The sequence below is a fragment of the Talpa occidentalis genome, unplaced genomic scaffold, assembly GCF_014898055.3.
Source record: "Talpa occidentalis isolate TD23 unplaced genomic scaffold, MPIMG_talOcc4v2.1 talOcc4.12, whole genome shotgun sequence".
NCBI lineage: Eukaryota > Metazoa > Chordata > Mammalia > Eulipotyphla > Talpidae > Talpa > Talpa occidentalis.
The window spans coordinates 62,000,631-62,018,364 of record NW_023601212.1 but is presented as its reverse complement, the minus strand read 5'-3'; the positions used below and the strand labels follow the sequence as shown (position 1 = coordinate 62,018,364).

General features: G+C 36.9%; 1 protein-coding gene across 3 annotated transcripts in view; it reads left to right on the top strand.

Moving 5' to 3' along the window:
• MROH9 (maestro heat like repeat family member 9) overlaps window positions 1-17,734 on the top strand; it is a 50,253-nt gene that overhangs the window by 13,819 nt on the left and 18,700 nt on the right. For all 3 annotated transcript variants that reach the window (XM_054693481.1, XM_037504436.2, XM_037504438.2), the window contains 4 exons: window positions 1,134-1,220; window positions 3,306-3,410; window positions 10,580-10,715; window positions 16,019-16,143. In XM_054693481.1, the coding sequence (XP_054549456.1) occupies window positions 1,134-1,220; window positions 3,306-3,410; window positions 10,580-10,715; window positions 16,019-16,143 (453 nt within the window). The remainder of the gene's footprint in view (window positions 1-1,133; window positions 1,221-3,305; window positions 3,411-10,579; window positions 10,716-16,018; window positions 16,144-17,734) is intronic.

The window sequence follows — 17,734 nt, the reverse complement described above, 5'->3', positions numbered from 1 at the left end:
TTATTTATTTTTGTACAATGAACTAAGGTGTTGACCCCCATAAAATAACCACCACCAAGACACCCATGAACTGTCACCATGGACTTTTGTGCTCTTCCCTCTTGTTTTGATCCCTCTCCCTCCCCCACCCCTGCTGAATGGCTCTGATTTAGTTTGCCTGCTAGTTTTGTCTTTATTTTTCCTGATCCCTTGTATAGTTTCTGTATATTCTTCCTATAAGTGAGACCATCCGATATTTTTCTTTTTCCTTCTGACTTATTTCACTGAGCATAATCCTTTCTAGCTCCATCATGTTCTTGCAAATAGCATGAGTTTATCTTTTTTGATTGCTGGATAGTTTTCCATTGTGTATATATAGCACATCTTCTCCGTTGTGAATAATACCAAATCTTCTTGATCTGTTATCTGTTTTTGGGCATTTAGGTGGTTTCTATATTTTAACTATTGTAAATAGTGCTGCAATGAACACAGGAGTACATGTTTCCTTCTGAATTAATATTTTGGTGTCCTTTGGTTAGATTCCTAGAAGTGGAATTGCTGGGTCATATCTTGGGTCCATTTTTAGTAATTTGAGGGTCCTCCACACAGCTTCTGAGAGTGGTTGGACCAGTTTGCATTCCTACCAGCAATGTAAAAGGTGAACAAGCTATAATCTTTGTTGTTTTCTCTTACATTCTTTTAAATATAAGACATACTTGGTACTTTATAGCAGTAATCTATACCTCTTGAAACTTTGTGAGTTCTGTAACCTGTGGATTTAATGGATTGTATCTGATTTATAAGAACAAATGGGTGAGGTGATTTTAGCAAGGGTTAGCAAGAATAAGGAGTTTATTGGCAAGTGCCACAAAGAAGGTAATAGGTACAGGGAATGGTGGGGGTAGGAGTCCTATAGTCAGATTGAGAACTTCAGTGGTCTCTTTTTTCTCAATATAGCTACACGGTACACTTGCCCTTTAAAGTGGAGAAACAATTCATTGTCTATGGCGTTGGGTGATCACCATAGCACCTTACTTCCTTATCTTCAGTTTATGGATAGAACTTAGGACATCAGAATGCAAAAGTATAGACAGTAAGTAAAATTTTATCTGAAGCTGGTTGATCAGGCAACTGTATAATTTTTTGTTTTTCAGAATTTATACCTTAGTATTTTAAACATCTTTGAGGACATTCTTCTGATCTTAGTGTCTAAAGACCTCTACAAACTGCAACTCTTAAAGGTAAAGGAAAAATAAATGGTTTTGTTTTCTTGTCATGAGTCTAAAGTGCTCACAACATTTCACTTGTTATTTCTCATTTTCCTTACCTACATCTTCAAATATTTATTTGGCAGCTGAAATTTTTTCTTTGTCTCCTAGGATGTGCATTGATTCCCAAAAGGAAATCACTTCCTTTTATTTGAATTAGAGAAAGACTTTTAAAAATATAGTCCTAGGAAGATGGCATCAACAGGCACTTGAGAAACCAGGTGGCAATAAGAGAGTGAGCAGGGTTTGGGATAGCAGAGAAGATTAGTTTGATTGGCCAAACTACCTCAGAACCCTGTACCAGTGAGCCACACAGTGATGGTGTCTGTGTGCTTGCTTCTCCTCCAACAACTCTGGGGCTGGGGAATCCCATGAGCATTCTATCTTCATGGATACCAGAGTATGAGAGGAACAGGAATCTATAAAGACAAAAGGAATGTAAGGGAAAATGGACCAGTTTTGTTTCTTAAATAGAATATCCTTATAGTCTTAAAAAAAAAAAAAAAACAGACAATGTGAGGGAAAATAAAATATGTTGTGCCAATTTGGGCACAACAACAAATTTGATCTAAAAGTTTCCTGTGCATTTAAAATAATTAATTTCACAACCCTCTAAAATAGTTATTATTATCCCACTATCACAACTCCCTCTCCATGCATCCTCTTTTAACCAGCCTAAGCTGATCACTGATTATTTACTCTATGTCAGAAACTAAGCTGAACACAGTATATGAGATATCTCACTTAATTCTTAAAATAACCTTATGAACAAGCTACTATTATTTCTCCCATTTTGCAGAGAAGAAAATGGAAGCAGGGAAAGGAGTTATATTATGTGCAAAGCTAATAACTGAAGGAGCTAACTTGGGATCTTGTTACTTGAATACCTTGTTGCTGTACTTTGTCTACAAGTTCTCCGACTCATTAAAAAAAAAACCAAAAAATTGAAATCTCACTCCTGCAAGAAAGCATTACCCATTACCCCTACCTAAACTCAATGGGGGCAAATGAAAGGGAAGAAATTTGGCCTACCACTAGCACACATGCCATAGACTCCAGCAGACTGCCTTAAGAATTCTGTAATGGCTGGCATGTGAGGGACATACAATCTATTTCCCTTTCCAAGGTTATAAATATGTCCCTGAGTTTGAGATTTAGAACAAATAGAAGTTACGACAAGACAGATAGAAATCAAAATTATCAAGAACTTTCTAACCAAGCTGCCTCCAGGAATGTACTCTGCAATCATGAGCCAGAAAATTCTGGGTGGCAAATTTCCAGAGGAAGTTCTAGGATCAGATGACATTTTAAGATCAGATAACATTTCAAGTCTTATTTTAAACTGAAAATCATATTTTGTGATTTAAAAAATAAAAGACTATGAATTTTGTGAGAAAATGAAAAGGAAGTGCAACTTAAAATCCCAATATAACCTCATGTTACATTCTTCACAATGCCTGACAAAGTGACTTCCCCAGTGAACATTAGTAAACATGTGTGTAATATTAAATAAAAACAATGCAGGTGAATTTAAATAACCGAACTTACAGAAAAGAAACAGACTGATTGCTAGTTGCAAGGAATACGGGAATAGGGAGATGGGAAAAATGGGTGAAGGTAGCCCAAGGTACATATTTGAATGTTGCTAAGAGAATAGATCTTAAAATTTCTTGCCACAAGAAGTAATTGTAATTAGGTAAGGCAATGGGTAAATTAACTAACATTATGGTAAATGTTTCTCAATATATACATGTATATGCATTAAATTAAATTATAAAATCAGCATGTTATATGCCTTAAACTTTCACAATGTTATATGCCAATTATATATCAATAAAGTTGTAAAAAAAATCTAAAAAAAAAAAAAACCCAGGTGTACATAGTGCACAAGATCAAGCAGTATACTAGATGCTTGTTGCATTTTTGAGATAAATGTAGATTAGGTGTGAAATAATCAGGAGATCATGGGGCCCTTGACATGGTGATGGTGGAGAGGAGAAGGAAGGAATTTGTGGAAATGGACACGTGGTCTTAGAATGATTCTTGTGTTTTCAACAGGAAATGATCACATGGATGAATACAGATAGGTCGTACATGCAGGAACGAGTGGTGGCCATCATCAGCAGGGTGCTAAGTTTTGCCTCCAGAAAAGTGAGGGAATGTGTAAGTCACAGAGTACAGTCATACCACCTACCCTGGAAGGCTGTATTTCTATAGTCCTGCTTTCTAAGACTTGTATTTTCAGAGCATTGAACACCTGCCTGATATTATTGTGCTAATAGGCTGGCCTAGTGGAAATGGAGTCAGCATCCTACATGACTATGTCAATCAGAACAGAGTTCCTCAAACAACTAATTAAGGTGCCTCATACTTTCTACACAGTGTGAGTGTCAAAACTAAACTTTTGTGGATTCTGGATTCTTCTGTATGGCCCATATCAGTGTTAATTGTGACCTTACAAATTCTGCCATCCTTACTTTCCCCCTAATTTTCCCTTTTCCTAAAATATGTTTAAACCATTATTTATTCACCTTCATTTTATACAAGTAATTTTTAATTGGTTTCATTGGAAAACATGCTAGAAATAGAGCAGACATCTTCTTTACTATTCTCTCCACCTGTAGCCATGTCGGTGTGATGTGTATCCTGCCAAACAGCTTTCTACCTACATATCCACACACTAGTATACAGCTTTACTACTCAGTGTTTCTTTACTAAAACTGCATCATATCTACATATTATTCTACAATTGGCTTTTGTATTTGAACAATACATCCTACTGATGTTTTTATGTCAATTGGTGTATTGCATTTCATTATTATAGCATAGTTTTGTTTGGTTTTTATTTATTTATTTTTAAAGATTTATTTGTGCATACAAAAGCTGGGGTACAGGCCAGCGATGCGGGTGGTGAGAGGATCCACCAGAGACAGAGTGAGGAGCAGAACAGGAGGATCTACTGAAATACACTGCTGACGGGTGCAGCGGGCGAGACAGGAGAGGTCTGCTGTGCCTTGTGGGTAGCTTCCTGACGGGGATCGAACTCGTGCTGCAGAGCCTGCAGATTGCTTCATAGTGCGGTGCTGAACCCCTTGCGCCACCAGGGAGGCCCTATTACAGCATAGTTTTGTTGTATTATAACCTACTTAACTATTCTTGAGTTGATGGATATTAAATACTATTTTCATTTTTTCTACTTCAGATAATTAAAAATAGCCATCTTTGTGCAAGTATGTACTTAGAAATACTTAGATCAAAAAGTATGACTAAATTCAAGTGTAAATGCACAGTTGATTCAGGTTGTTTTCCTGTGACTGTTAGTGTCCATCTCCCCACACCTTCACAAACACTGGGATAGTATCAGACTTTTTAATTGTTGCCTTTCAGATGGAAAACAACTATGTGTATCATAACTGCCAAAGTTTACTGAGGTTTTCTGTATTTTGAAAGACATCATGGCCTGCCTTCAAAGAGTCCTGATACTGGCCATGAGAATCTCTCTCATGGGTACTACTATATATTCAGCCTTTGTTTCATAACTCCTCCTTCACTGTGATTTTTAAACATCTTCCACTAATTGTCTGATGGCTTGAGTCATTTCAGAAGTTCAGAATAAAAGGGGAGATCATGATGAAGTATATACATGGTATCTACAATGTTGCCCTCTGAAAATTACATACTACTATAAACTGAAGGCCAGAAACATGTATCTATAATGCCATCTTCATCCATTTCTGCTCATGATGCTATCAGTATTAATTTTCAACTCTTGCATAGTCTCTGTATATTGAGACAAAAAGCCTAGATTGGACTTACCCTGAATTTTTACTATGTTGTTTAAAGTTAGCTTTGGATATGCTATAATTTACTTAAATGGGGAAATACAGTACATGATGTTCTTTGTATCACACTGATTCCATATTTCAGTGTCCAAAAGAGAATTTATGACTTGATTAAATGTTCTGATTCCCTGCTCCCGGAATATAGCCTCCCTCTATAAAATGGCTCAAGTTATCAGTTTATCATAGGAAATTTGCAAGTGAGGTTTAAGAAATTTGCAAGTGAGGTTTATCTGTAACTCACCATCAAGCTAATCTTGTACATAGTTCCTAATACATTTTACACAGTCAGTGTTCACATACTTCTCCTTGTATTTATGTTTGTGTGTGTATGTGGTGTATACATATATGTATGTATAATAGATATAATTATACATATAAATATATATTTCTAATGAGTTCTACTTGGGTAGCAGGAAAGACATTAAAACATCTGGGGTTTCATCTTTTATTACCTTTTCTCTTTTCATTACATTATCCCTTGCACACATATCACCCCTCAACTCTGAAAAAATAAACATATAAATTCATACGTGTAGCCAAAGTCTCTTGGACATTGTTGAGGGTTCTCAGCTGTAACAGATTTACTTGAAAAACTAAATGGAATAACCCATTACTCTGTTCTGCAGTTTTCCCCAATTACCACCAGGTGGAAGCACACCAGCATTTTCCAGAACTTGGAAATGAGAGGTATTGCAAATCAGCTCTTCATAGTCATAGACACTTAAAACTTCACTGAGTTAACTTTATCTCCCAAACAATGCCTTCTAAAGATGGTTAAGTCAATGATATTAATGACAGAGGTGGTACAAATATATAAAATAAAACAATAAAAATATTTTTTAAAATTAAAATCATCCCTAAAATGACATGTTATCTTACAGCTTTAAGAGCAAGAGATGTTCCCAACGATTATTCCTTTAGCACATCATCATTTAAAAGACAAGTGCAAGATTTCCAGTCAAAAATAACACTGTCCACATGCATTTATCCCTTTTCCCTCCAGAGTTCTCACAAAAGGATGGTATTGAAATCCAGTAAAGGTATAAATCCACAACGAAGAGAATTAATAAAGAATTGCCAATGGGCTGGCAATGCCAGAAAACTTCTGGATGACAGAATAAGATTTAAGACAGAACTGACAAAGCCTGGTGGAAGCTGCAAAGCAGGGCAAATGGATATGAGGATGGGTGACAGCTGAAAAGGGAGGCAGTTTGCCCTGTGGGATACTGGAGAGGCTGAAGCTATGGAAACCCAAGTAATGTTGATGGGTGGGAGGTAAAGGAAGGCTGAAAGTGTGCCTTAATGGAAATAATTCATTCAAAGTTTATACAGAGGACTCCCGGTTGCCTCCAGTCCCCCTTTACATACACCCCATGTCTCACGGACAGGAGTACAGTGGCAGGCTAATTTTGAGGGGCATTTTTTCCTCAAAACAGAAAACAGTTGTAAATTCCCTGACAAAATAACCTTGATTCTGTTATTTAGATAAGCTACAGCAAGCCTCCCCACTTCCACCAACCATTAGAATGAAAATTCCACCAATTGACAAGCCTTGCTCACAAAGCCTCAGCAAGAGGTAACACATTCTTTTTTTTTTTTTTTTTTTGTGGGACCCTCGCCAGCGGCTGGGAAACGAACCGGTGCTGCAGAGGCTGCGGGCCTCGCAGTCCGCTCAACCACTGTACCACCAGGGGAAGCCCGTAACACATTCTTAAATAGAACCAGAAAAGCAAGCTTTGGCAGACATTTGATAAAACCCTCCAGCCCAAAGTAAATAAAGAGGCTACAATTACTATCAAATATAGATAATTCAAGATACATATACGAACCTAGTCTCGAAAAGAGTACAAAAGAACTATTTATATACCAAAATGAAATTTAATTATAGTGAGCATGGCATATACATTGAACACTCTTACCAAGAATAATAAGACCACGTTATTGACTTTCTACTTTTTAAGATCTATCTATAAGCTGATCTTAAAAGGCAAATGAGTTACTGAATGTAATACAAATGCTGCAAACTCAACAATGCAAAAATGAAAGTGCAGGAAATAATTTAGTGGTTCTTCAACAAGTTAGACAGAATTACTGTTGACCCAGCAATCCTGGGTATATATCCCAAAGAATTTAAAACAGGTGTTTAAACAAAACTTGTACAAAAAATTTCATAATAGTATAATTCATAATATTCAAGAAGTATATACACCCAAATATCTATCAACAAATGAATGTACAGGGGCCTCCCTGGTGGCACAAGGGGTTGAGATGCAGCACTATGAAGCTGTCCACAACCACTGCAGGGAGGTGACCCGGCCAGGAAGGCGACCCACATGGGGCAGCAAACCTCTCCTGTATCGCCTGCTGCTCCCCTCAGCAGTGTATTTCAGTAGATCTGCCTGTTCTGCTCCCCACTCTGTCTCTGATGAATCCTTTCACACACACACACACCCTGCACCTCTGGCCTACATCCCATCTCTTGTATGCATAAATAAATAAATCTTTTGAAAAAACAAACGAATGTACAAATAAATGTGGTCTATAGGCTTATAATGGATTATTATTCACCATAATAAGAAATGAAGTCTGATATATCCCACAACATCGATGAATCTTAAAAGCATATTCATGAAAGAAACTAGAACCAAAAGGCTACATATTGTATTGTATTCCATTTATATGAAATAACAGAATTTCTGGTTGCCAAGGAACAGGAAGAAGGGGGAATGAGGAGTGACTGCTTAAATAATACAGCATTTGCACTTGAAGTGATGAAAACGTTCTTAATGGTGATGGTTGTTAAACACGGTAAATGTGCTTAATGTTGTTAAATTATATAATTTAAAATTTTTTAAATGGTACATTTTATACTATGTATGTTTTTACACACAAAATAAATAAATTAAATATAGGCAACAGAAGTAGCGAAGTAATAGTGCTAGAAGGATGTTGAAGGGAAATAAGAGGGCTCTAAAATACTTTATAAAATAGGACCTCCCTGGTGGTGCAAGCAGTTGAGTGCCTTATTGTGAAGCTGTCCACAGCCTTTGCAGCGCAGGTTCGATCCCGGCTGGCCTGCGAGAATCCCACATGGCAAAGGAGACCTCTCCTGTCTCGCCCACTGCTCCCCTCAGCACTTCAGTCTGCCTGTTCTGTTCCCTACTCTGTCTCTGGTGAATCCTCTCACCCTCCTGCACATCTGGCCTGTACCCTGGTTCTTGTATAGAAATAAATAAATCTTTAAAAAAAAAAAAAACTTTATAAAGTAGAGGATCAACAAGAAATCATTTTATCATGAAACAAGAAATAAAAGTATTATCCTATTACTAAATCACAATAATAAAAGTGCTATAAACAGTATCATACTGTAATGGGTGGTATACTACATGGAGAGGATTGTGGCAAAGTGGAAGGATGTAATTGAGTGCTACCTTATTTGATCATAGTAGGAACAGATAGATAATGTCCTTTACTGATGTAGAACAAAAACAAAAGCCCATTGTTTTGAAACATAGAAGTGAAATCCAGAAGAAGCAGCCAAAACACCTAGAAGTGGTTGCTTCTGGAATTTACCACTTAAAGTTATAATTATTGTTAAGGGAAGAAAACAGAGGGGCTAGGTCTACATATTGATAGAAGGAATCCAATAATAAAGAGCCATAAAACTGAGCAGAAGTAAAAGCAAAGTTATATTGTATTGAAATCTCCCAAAATCTTTGTGCTTGAGGGGGCATCACTGTGGCTGGCTCCCCTGTGAAGGGCTCTTCCATGGGCACCATGGTTCACTCAGTCTTACTCCTCCTTTCCTGAGCAATACCTCAACCCCTTAAATACTCCGTACAGTTCAGGCATGGTCATCCCCACTCTGCTAGATATACATGTCTAGACAGACCTTATCTGGAAAGCAGAATAGAGAGACCCCTAGCAGCTTCATTTACAAAAAACATCTGCTAAGAATTACATATACACAAGTTCATAAGAAGGCATAATCAGAGAGGATATTCAAAGCAAAAATTACAACACATTAAGACTCTGAGGCCAATTCCCTGTAAATAGTCTCCAGCCACCATGAGCTAATCTGTGAGGACAGCTGCACAATAGAGAAACAGAACTCCTTGCCTTTGTGTTAGGCCCAAATGCAAATGCAATGGTGGTTCTTAAAATCTTGCCACTAAATGATAAAGGAAATGTGGAATGTCGATACATAGAAGAGAACATCCAGTGAAAGAGCATTTCCTGCAGGGACCAGAGTGGAGGTAACCTCTATTCTATGGGATTCTTGAATTAGGGGGAGCCCCAGCCCAGTTTTACAAAGGAGTATGGGCGGAAGAGTAATCTAAGAACATCCATAGAAACAAGAATAGTTTTTTGTTGTAGCTGTTGTTTTTTAAATCCTCCCTTCTCCTACTGAGAACATCTCTCCCACTATTGTAATTCAGTTATGTTTCTGTCCATAACTTAGGTCATTTCACATTCTTCTTCAAGAATGATTTTGTGTGTGCATGTCTGTCTGTGTATTTGTGTGTGTGTGCGCGTGAGAGAGAGAGAGAGAGAGAGAGGAGGGGTGGGTGAAGTCATATCAGATACAGGGATAAGGGAGCATGAGAGAAGATAGAAAAAACAAAAGAGAAGGTAGAAAAAGGCAGACACAGGTGTTGGGATTCACCTAGAGGGTTAACTTGGACTCACTTTTACTACTAACACTTCTCCAAGCATCAAATATCATTTTAAGAAACGTAGTCACTTGCCTTAGAGACAAGAAGACTGGACAGAGTCCTTTTTTGTTAAAAACAAAAGCACAGGTTAAAGTATTCATACCTTCATAAAAGAAAATATCTCTCTCAACTTTCCTCTCTCCTTTTGTCTCCATCACCTAAATATTTGAACGGTCAATGTTAAAGAAGTTATGGGGAAGGAGGATTACATAAATGTTGTAATAGTAGCTTTGACATCACAGATAAATTCATTGAGTTTCTTAAATTTAATTTCCTTGAGAAGAATCAGAACAATTCCAGGAGAGAATGTTACATTTCCTTAGTGACTTGTAGTCATAAGAATTGTTTTATGCATGGAGAAGGAAGCATGAGTGTTACTGGATAGCAGCTCCTACCCAGGTATACTGGGAATCTTTTACCTGACTCGTGGAATAAAAACTATTGAGTTTTTATATTTCCATATTCTATATTTATATTTTTATAACATAGAAGTTAGTTGAGCTGCTATTATTTCTCATTGCTTTGCTAGGGCTTTTCTGTTTTGTCTCAAATATTACCCCTTTCATCCCTACTGTAGCCATTACAAGAGAGCACTTATTACCTTTATTTTACAGAAATTGGAAGTCAGTAGCAAACGCAGGATTTGAACAGATTTTGAGAACTCTGAAGCTCATCTTCTATAAATCAAGTCTGAAATGTACATTTGAGGATAAAATGCAGACCTTTAATATTGACTACATATAGCAAATGCATTCTCTCTTTGTTTTTCCACTAGGCAAGTGTTGACGTGCCATGTTTGGGTGTACTGGCAACAGAACTATCTCTTTTGTGTTCCCATCCTGATAGTTCAATCACACAGCAAGCATCCTTAGGAATGTATCACCTCCTCTGTATTGCAAAGTGCCAGAATGGTAAGGGTGACTTACTGTCTTTTCTGAGGGTTGCTAATAATTGACCTTTCTTGTGGGTCCCAGGAAGACATGTCAATGGATTTCTAAATCCTGCCTCAGGGTCTATTGCGCTACTGTTTAAACTGTGTTTTAATCTTTTTAGATTTATCAGAAATGCTGGTAACGGTAAAATTGATTCTTCAAGATCTACGAAGTCCTAGACTTATAGTAGTACTGTGTTTTTGCTAGACGGAGGAAGAACAAAAAAAAGTGCACCAATGGGACTGTAATTTCTCCCCTTTAATGGAGCATCAAATAGAACATGCAGTCTTGCTTCAGAAATGGGGGGGTGTTGGAAATTAGCCCAAGACTGACTGCTACTCTGGCCTGCCTTAAAATGCATGAAAGAAAGACTTGAAAGTATCAAATTATTTCCAAATAACTTCAACAAATAACACTAACTTCAATAGATGACTCCTCCCATAATAAGCAACTATTAAAATTACATACAATATCAAAATGATCTACTTATACATCATAATGTACTATATATGTATATATAATTATTGTTCTCAGGCCACTGTTCATCAGATAATAAAGAACAGAGATTCCTGAGTAATGGACACAAATGAACAAATGAGATGGATCTGTAATTGCCTATTTTACCACCTAGAGTAAGTCTCTAAGCTGCAACATAGAAAGGAGAAATCAATGGTCTCACTAAGTTGAGACAGAAATGGGAATTCAGAGGAGTCAAAATAGCTTAGTGTCAATAAGACAGAGTGCCAGAGAGGTGTGCACAAAGAGACAGCTCCTGAGATCTGCAGAGGGTTCCCGCTAAGTATTTAGGTAAGTAGTAATCAGATCAGGCTTGTGAGAAGACTATGTCAAGTTGGGACCAGGGGTGGGTGGTGGGAACACCCAACTGATTAGAGAAAAATATAGTGAACTCACAAAAGCTGGGAGCAGTGCTTTTTAGCCAGAATCTAAAACTTCATGGGGCCTGCCCCTGAGGGGGGTTGGGGGTGGGGGGGAAGCAAACATTGTTTACAAATGAACAATGATGTAAAAAATATGTGAATAAAAATAAAAAACGTCATAATTCACAGGTAGTAAGAGTATTCAGAAAGATTTAATCTCATTAGAATAAAAATTTATTTCTATGCTCAACTGTTTCAGTGACACTTAATAAAGTTTCAAAACAAAATCTAAATCTGCAATGAGATATTACCACATACACACTAGAATGTCTCAAATTGAAAAGAATGGCTATACCATGTTATTAGAAATGGGAAGCAACTAGTATTCTCCCACATCTCTAGAGAAAATGTGAAATGTAAAACAACTTTGGAAAATAATTAGTCCGTAGAATTACAGGGTCATATGGAAGCTCCATTTTTAGTAGTTTGAGGAATCTCCACACAGCTTTCCATAGTGGTTGGACCAGTATGCATCCCACCAGCAGGGGGGAGAGTCAAATCTACCCAAAGGACACAAAAACATAAATTCAAAAGGATACATGCACCCCTGTGTTTATTGCAGCATTACTTACAACAAGATATGGAAACAACCCAAATGCCCAAAAATAGATGACTGGATCAATAAGATGTGGTATATATATACACAATGGAATATTACCCAGCAGTCAAAAAAAGCTAAATTCATGCCATTTGCTGCAACCTGGATGGAGCTGGAAGGGATTATGCTCAGTGAAATAAGACAGAAAGAAAAAAAAAAATCAGATGGTTTCACTTATAGGAGAAATGTAGAGGAACCAAATAAGGGATCAGGAAAAAAATAATTATAATAAATTAAAAAACAAAATTAACAGACAACTATAAATCAGAGACATTCTGCAGGGGAGAGGGAGGGAGAGGAATCAAAACTGGGGAGGGAAAAGCACAAAGGACCATGGTGAGGGTGCATGGGTGAATTGGTGGTGGGAATTTTATGGGGACTATATGTGAAAGGAGAAAGCATATGTTGTGCAAAGAGGAAGAATGATGTAAAATATATATAAAATAAAAAAACAATAAAACAAAATAAACACACACAAAAAAAATTATTTGGCAATATACTAAAAAGTTGAAATGCACATCTACCATATCATCTGATCATTCCACAACTTAGTATCTTCCTAAGAGAAATGAAAGCAAATGTTCTTACACAGATTTGTGCATAATTGTTGATAGAAATATTATTTGTTTTTTTTTAAGATTTATTTATTTATACAAGAACTGGGGTACAGGCCAGATGCACAGCAGGGTGAAAGGATTCACCAGAGACAGAGCTGGGAACAGAATAGGCAAAAAGCCAGACTGACAAAATACACTGCTGAGGGGAGCAGTAGGCAAGATAGGAGAGGCCGGCTGGGATTGAACCCGCGCTGCAGAGGCTGTGACAGCTTCACAGTGTGGCGCTCAACCACCTGTGCCACCAGAGAGGCCCCAGAAGTATTATTTGTTATAGTCAGAAACCATTCAAATGTCCATCAACAGGTGAATGGTTAAACAGATGATGATACATATACACACAATGCAATAGGTCTCATCAACAGGAAGGAAAGAACTGTCCATACGAGCAACAACATGGATGAATCCTAAATAACCTTAGTGAAAAACTCAAAACCACTAAAGAGTACATACCATATGACTCCACTAACAAAATTAGAAAATACAAATGTGACAGAAAGCAGATTGATAGCTGCCTTTGGATCAGGAGCAGGTGTGAGGTTAAATGAAGACACAAAACTTTTGGAGACAATGTTTTTACTTTTTTATTGAGGTGATGTTTTCATGGGTATACAGTAACTCCTCTCTTAAAATCATCTATAGGTTCTTGGAAACCGTGACTTTAAGTGAAATGATAAAATAAGGAAACCAGGTCCTCAAATAACACCATTTCATTCAACGTATGTCAGGATATCTTTTTTTTTTTCTGTCTCCATTATTATAAAGTGATATTGGATGAAGCAAGGTTATTTGAGGACCTACAATAAACATGCAAAAAAACTTAGCAAATTTCTTTACACGTGTTGTATATAAGTTATATCTCCATAAAACTTTTAAAAACAAATGAAATAATTTGAACCCCATCTTTTCTGGAACCAAAGACATCTAAACCTGAAGCTTTTATGAAAGTTTCTAGCTTCCCTCAGTAGCCTTCCTATACACAAACAATAAATCTGAAGAAGAAGAAATCAAAAAAACCATCCCTTTTATTATTGAAACAAAAAAAATCAAATATTTGGGAATAAATCTAACAAAAGAGGTAAAGGACCTATACAAAGAAAACTATAAAACACTGTTAAAAGAAATAGAAGAAGACACAAAGAAATGGAAAGACATCCCCTGCTCATGGACTGGAAGAATAAACATTATTAAAATGGCCATCCTACCAAAAGCAATATACAGATTCAATGCTATTCCAATCAAAATTTCAATGTCATTCTTCAAAGAAATAGAACAATTATTGATGAAATTCATATGGAATCACAAAAAAACCCCGAATTGCCAAAGCTCTCCTGAAAAAGAAAGAAGGGAATGGAGGCATCACACTCCCAGACTTCAAACTATACTACAAAGCCATAATCATCAAAACTGCATGGTATTGGAACAAGAACAGACATACAGACCAATGGAATCGAATAGAAAATCCAGAAATAAACCCACAGATTTATGGTCAACTAATCTTTGACAAAGGAGCAAAGACTATGCATTGGAGCAAAGAAAGTTTGTTCAATAAATGGTGCTGGGAAAACTGGGTTGCTACATGCAAAAGAATGAAGCTTGACCACTACCTCACACCATACACAAAAATCAACTCAAAATGGATTAAAGAACTAGACATAAGACCTGAAACCATAAAATATAGAAGGAAATATAGGCGAAACACTACGTGATTTGCACATCAAAGACATCTTTACAGACACATCACCCAAAGCAGTGATAGTGAAGGCAAAGATAAACAGCTGGGACTACATCAAATTAAAGAGCTTCTGCACAGCAAAAGAGACAATAACAAAAACAAAGAGAAACCCCACTGACTGGGAGAACATTTTTGCACCCAACACTAATGATAAAGGACTGATCACAAAAATCTGCAAAGAGCTGATGAGACTCAACAACAACAAAGAAAATAACCCAGTCAAAAAATGGGCAGAAGAGCTAAGAAGAGACTTCTCTGAAGAGGAAATGCAAATGGCCAACAGGCATATGAAAAAATGTTCAACATCACTTGTAATCAGGGAAATGCAAATCAAAACTACCATGAGATACCATCTTACACCAGTGAGAATGGCACATATTAAAAAAACTAGCAACAACAAATGTTGGCGAGGGTGTGGAGAAAAAGGAACTCTCCTGCACTGTGGGTGGGAGTGCAAACTCGTCCAACCACTATGGAGAGCTGTGTGGAGATTTCTGGACCTACTAAACATAGAGCTTCCATATGATCCAGCAATTCCACTCCTAGGTATTTACCCAAAGGACACAGAAACATCAATTCCAAAGAGCACCTGCACACCTATGTTTATAGCAGCACTGTTTACAATAGCTAAGCTTTGGAAACAGCCCAAATGCCCAAAAATAGATGACTGGATCAAGAAGATGTGGTACATATATACCATGGAATATTACTCAGCATTCAAAAAAGATAAACACATGCAATTTGCAGCAACATGGATGGCACTGGAAGGGATCATGCTCAGTGAAATAAGCCAAAAAGAAAAAGAAAAATACCGGATGATCTCACTCATAGCAGGAATCTAGAAAACTTAAATAAGGGACCAGGAAAATGAATAACTATAAGAAAGTGAAAATCAAAATCAACAAAAAACTATGAACCAGAGACACTTTTTGGGGGGTGGGGGGCGGGAGGGGAGGGATTGGGGTCAGAATGGGGGGGCTGCAATTGTATGGGGAATATAAAAATAAAATTTATTATTAAAAAAAAAAAAAGAAAGTTTCTAGCTTTCCTGCTATGTAAATTCCCAGCTCTTCACAAAATACCCCCAAGTCTGCTGTTCCACCAATAGATTCCTTAACTGAGCGATAACTTTCTCCAAACAATACATTTGATCTCCTAAATGTATTTGCTATTTGGTCAACGTATTACAATTGCCTACATCATTCATTCACATTCACAGAGGCTACTCTTAAACTTTTTATAAACTCTGGGTCCATGTAGTCATAATATTTTATGTGGTATTAGCAGAGAGTTAAATATTCAGAAAACTTCAGATCTCTAGAGTTAGGCAAGAGGAGGAAATTGAAAAGAAAGAAGCAGTGATTAAATAAAATTTTTAAACTTTTTTCTTACTACAGCGGATATTGCAAAAATTAAAATTGCAAACTATACTAAGACTGGATATCACTATATCCTGCCTTCTCTGTCTGATATGGAATTCCTACCCAATATCTTGCAACAGGACAAAAGTAAAATTGTTCAGGTAACTTAGCCCCATTTTTGTCCTTTTTACTTTTGATTCAGATGCGTTGCTACTTTTAGTGGCAACTTATTTTAACACAGTGTGTATATTTAATAAAATTTTTCCATTTTTAAAAATAATCAGTGAAATAGAGTTAATGGTATATGGAGTATTTGGTTTCCCAAATTTCATCTCTATTAATAAGAAGTATGCCTATTATTTCTGAATATAACAATGTACATTATTTTATTTAATCTTATAGAATGTGAATGAGCTAGGTTTTTCCTAGTTGTGACACTTGTTTTTGTTTAGTTTGCAAATATTAGATCACCAAATATGGGAACTTTTGGTTTTATAGCAAAATTAATGGGTCACCAATTAGCAGGTTTTTCAATACTATTTTAAGTTTCTCAGCAAACATCAGTAATAATATTTAGATTTTATTTTTAAAAACCTATTATTTTTTTTAAAATTTTGAAAAGTTTAAATGATAAATCTCAACACCCGAAAGTAGATTGGAACAGGTGGGTTGAGAGAATCTAAGGCCGCAAGAGGCCCAAAGCTAAGGACACAGCTCAAGGATATAGCTACCCTTGAATGCAGATATAAAGGACACAGATAGGAGGGCAAAAAGCAAAGTTTTTAAGCTAAAAGAACTAAAGCAAACACCACTAAGTGGGAGAACTGGATTGAAAAAAGAAATAGCAGTTCAAAAAGGGGACCCCCTTGTAGAGTGACCAGTTAGAAGAAAGGTCACTGTCTTCTAAAAGAGACACCAAGGGCATGAAAGTGTCACAGATTAAAAAAGAAAGTTCACAAAAATTAGCTAGTAATGTCATCCATGGGAATTTATAGAAAGGAAACAACTCAAAATAATTCATCTATTTAGAAGAGGTTGTTCAATGATGAATGAATTTTTAAAAGGAACTATGTGTCAAGCATGGAGAGGTAAATGTCAATTTGTGGAATATCAGTTAGTATATATGTAACCACTCAAATGAGAGGCATCAAGAATAAATAAAAACATGGTGTAATAGTAAGAAACAAGAAAGAAGATAAGGTGATCTCTAGAGAGTCTAGCTGGTCCTATTTGGTTTATTTCTTAAGAATTAAATGCAGGCCTCCCCAGTGGCGCAGCGGTTGAGCGCTGGGTTGCAAAGCTGCCGGCGACCTCTGCGGCGCCGGTTCGATCCCCGGCTGCTCCCCGGCCACCGAAGGAGGGTCCCACATGGCGCGCAGACCTCTCCTGCCGCCCGCTGCTCCCCTCAGCAGTGTACTTCGGTCTTTCTGCCTGCTCTGCTCCCCGCTCTGGCTCTGGTGAATTCTCTCACCCTCCCGCGCTTCTGACTGTACCCAGTGCATGTATAAACAAAACGAACGAACAAACAAACAAATAAATAAATAAAAACATGCCTCTAAAAAAAAAAATATATTTAAAAAAAAATTAAAAAAAAAAAGAATTAAGTGCAGATTATACCTTATAAAATGAACAGTGTTATTTGATGTATGCTACTATCACTTAACAGAAACTTATAACACTAGCTCTGAGATTTTTCAGAAATTATTTCTTCTACAACTTTGAACCAATAGCTCAACAAAGCTACTGGGAGAC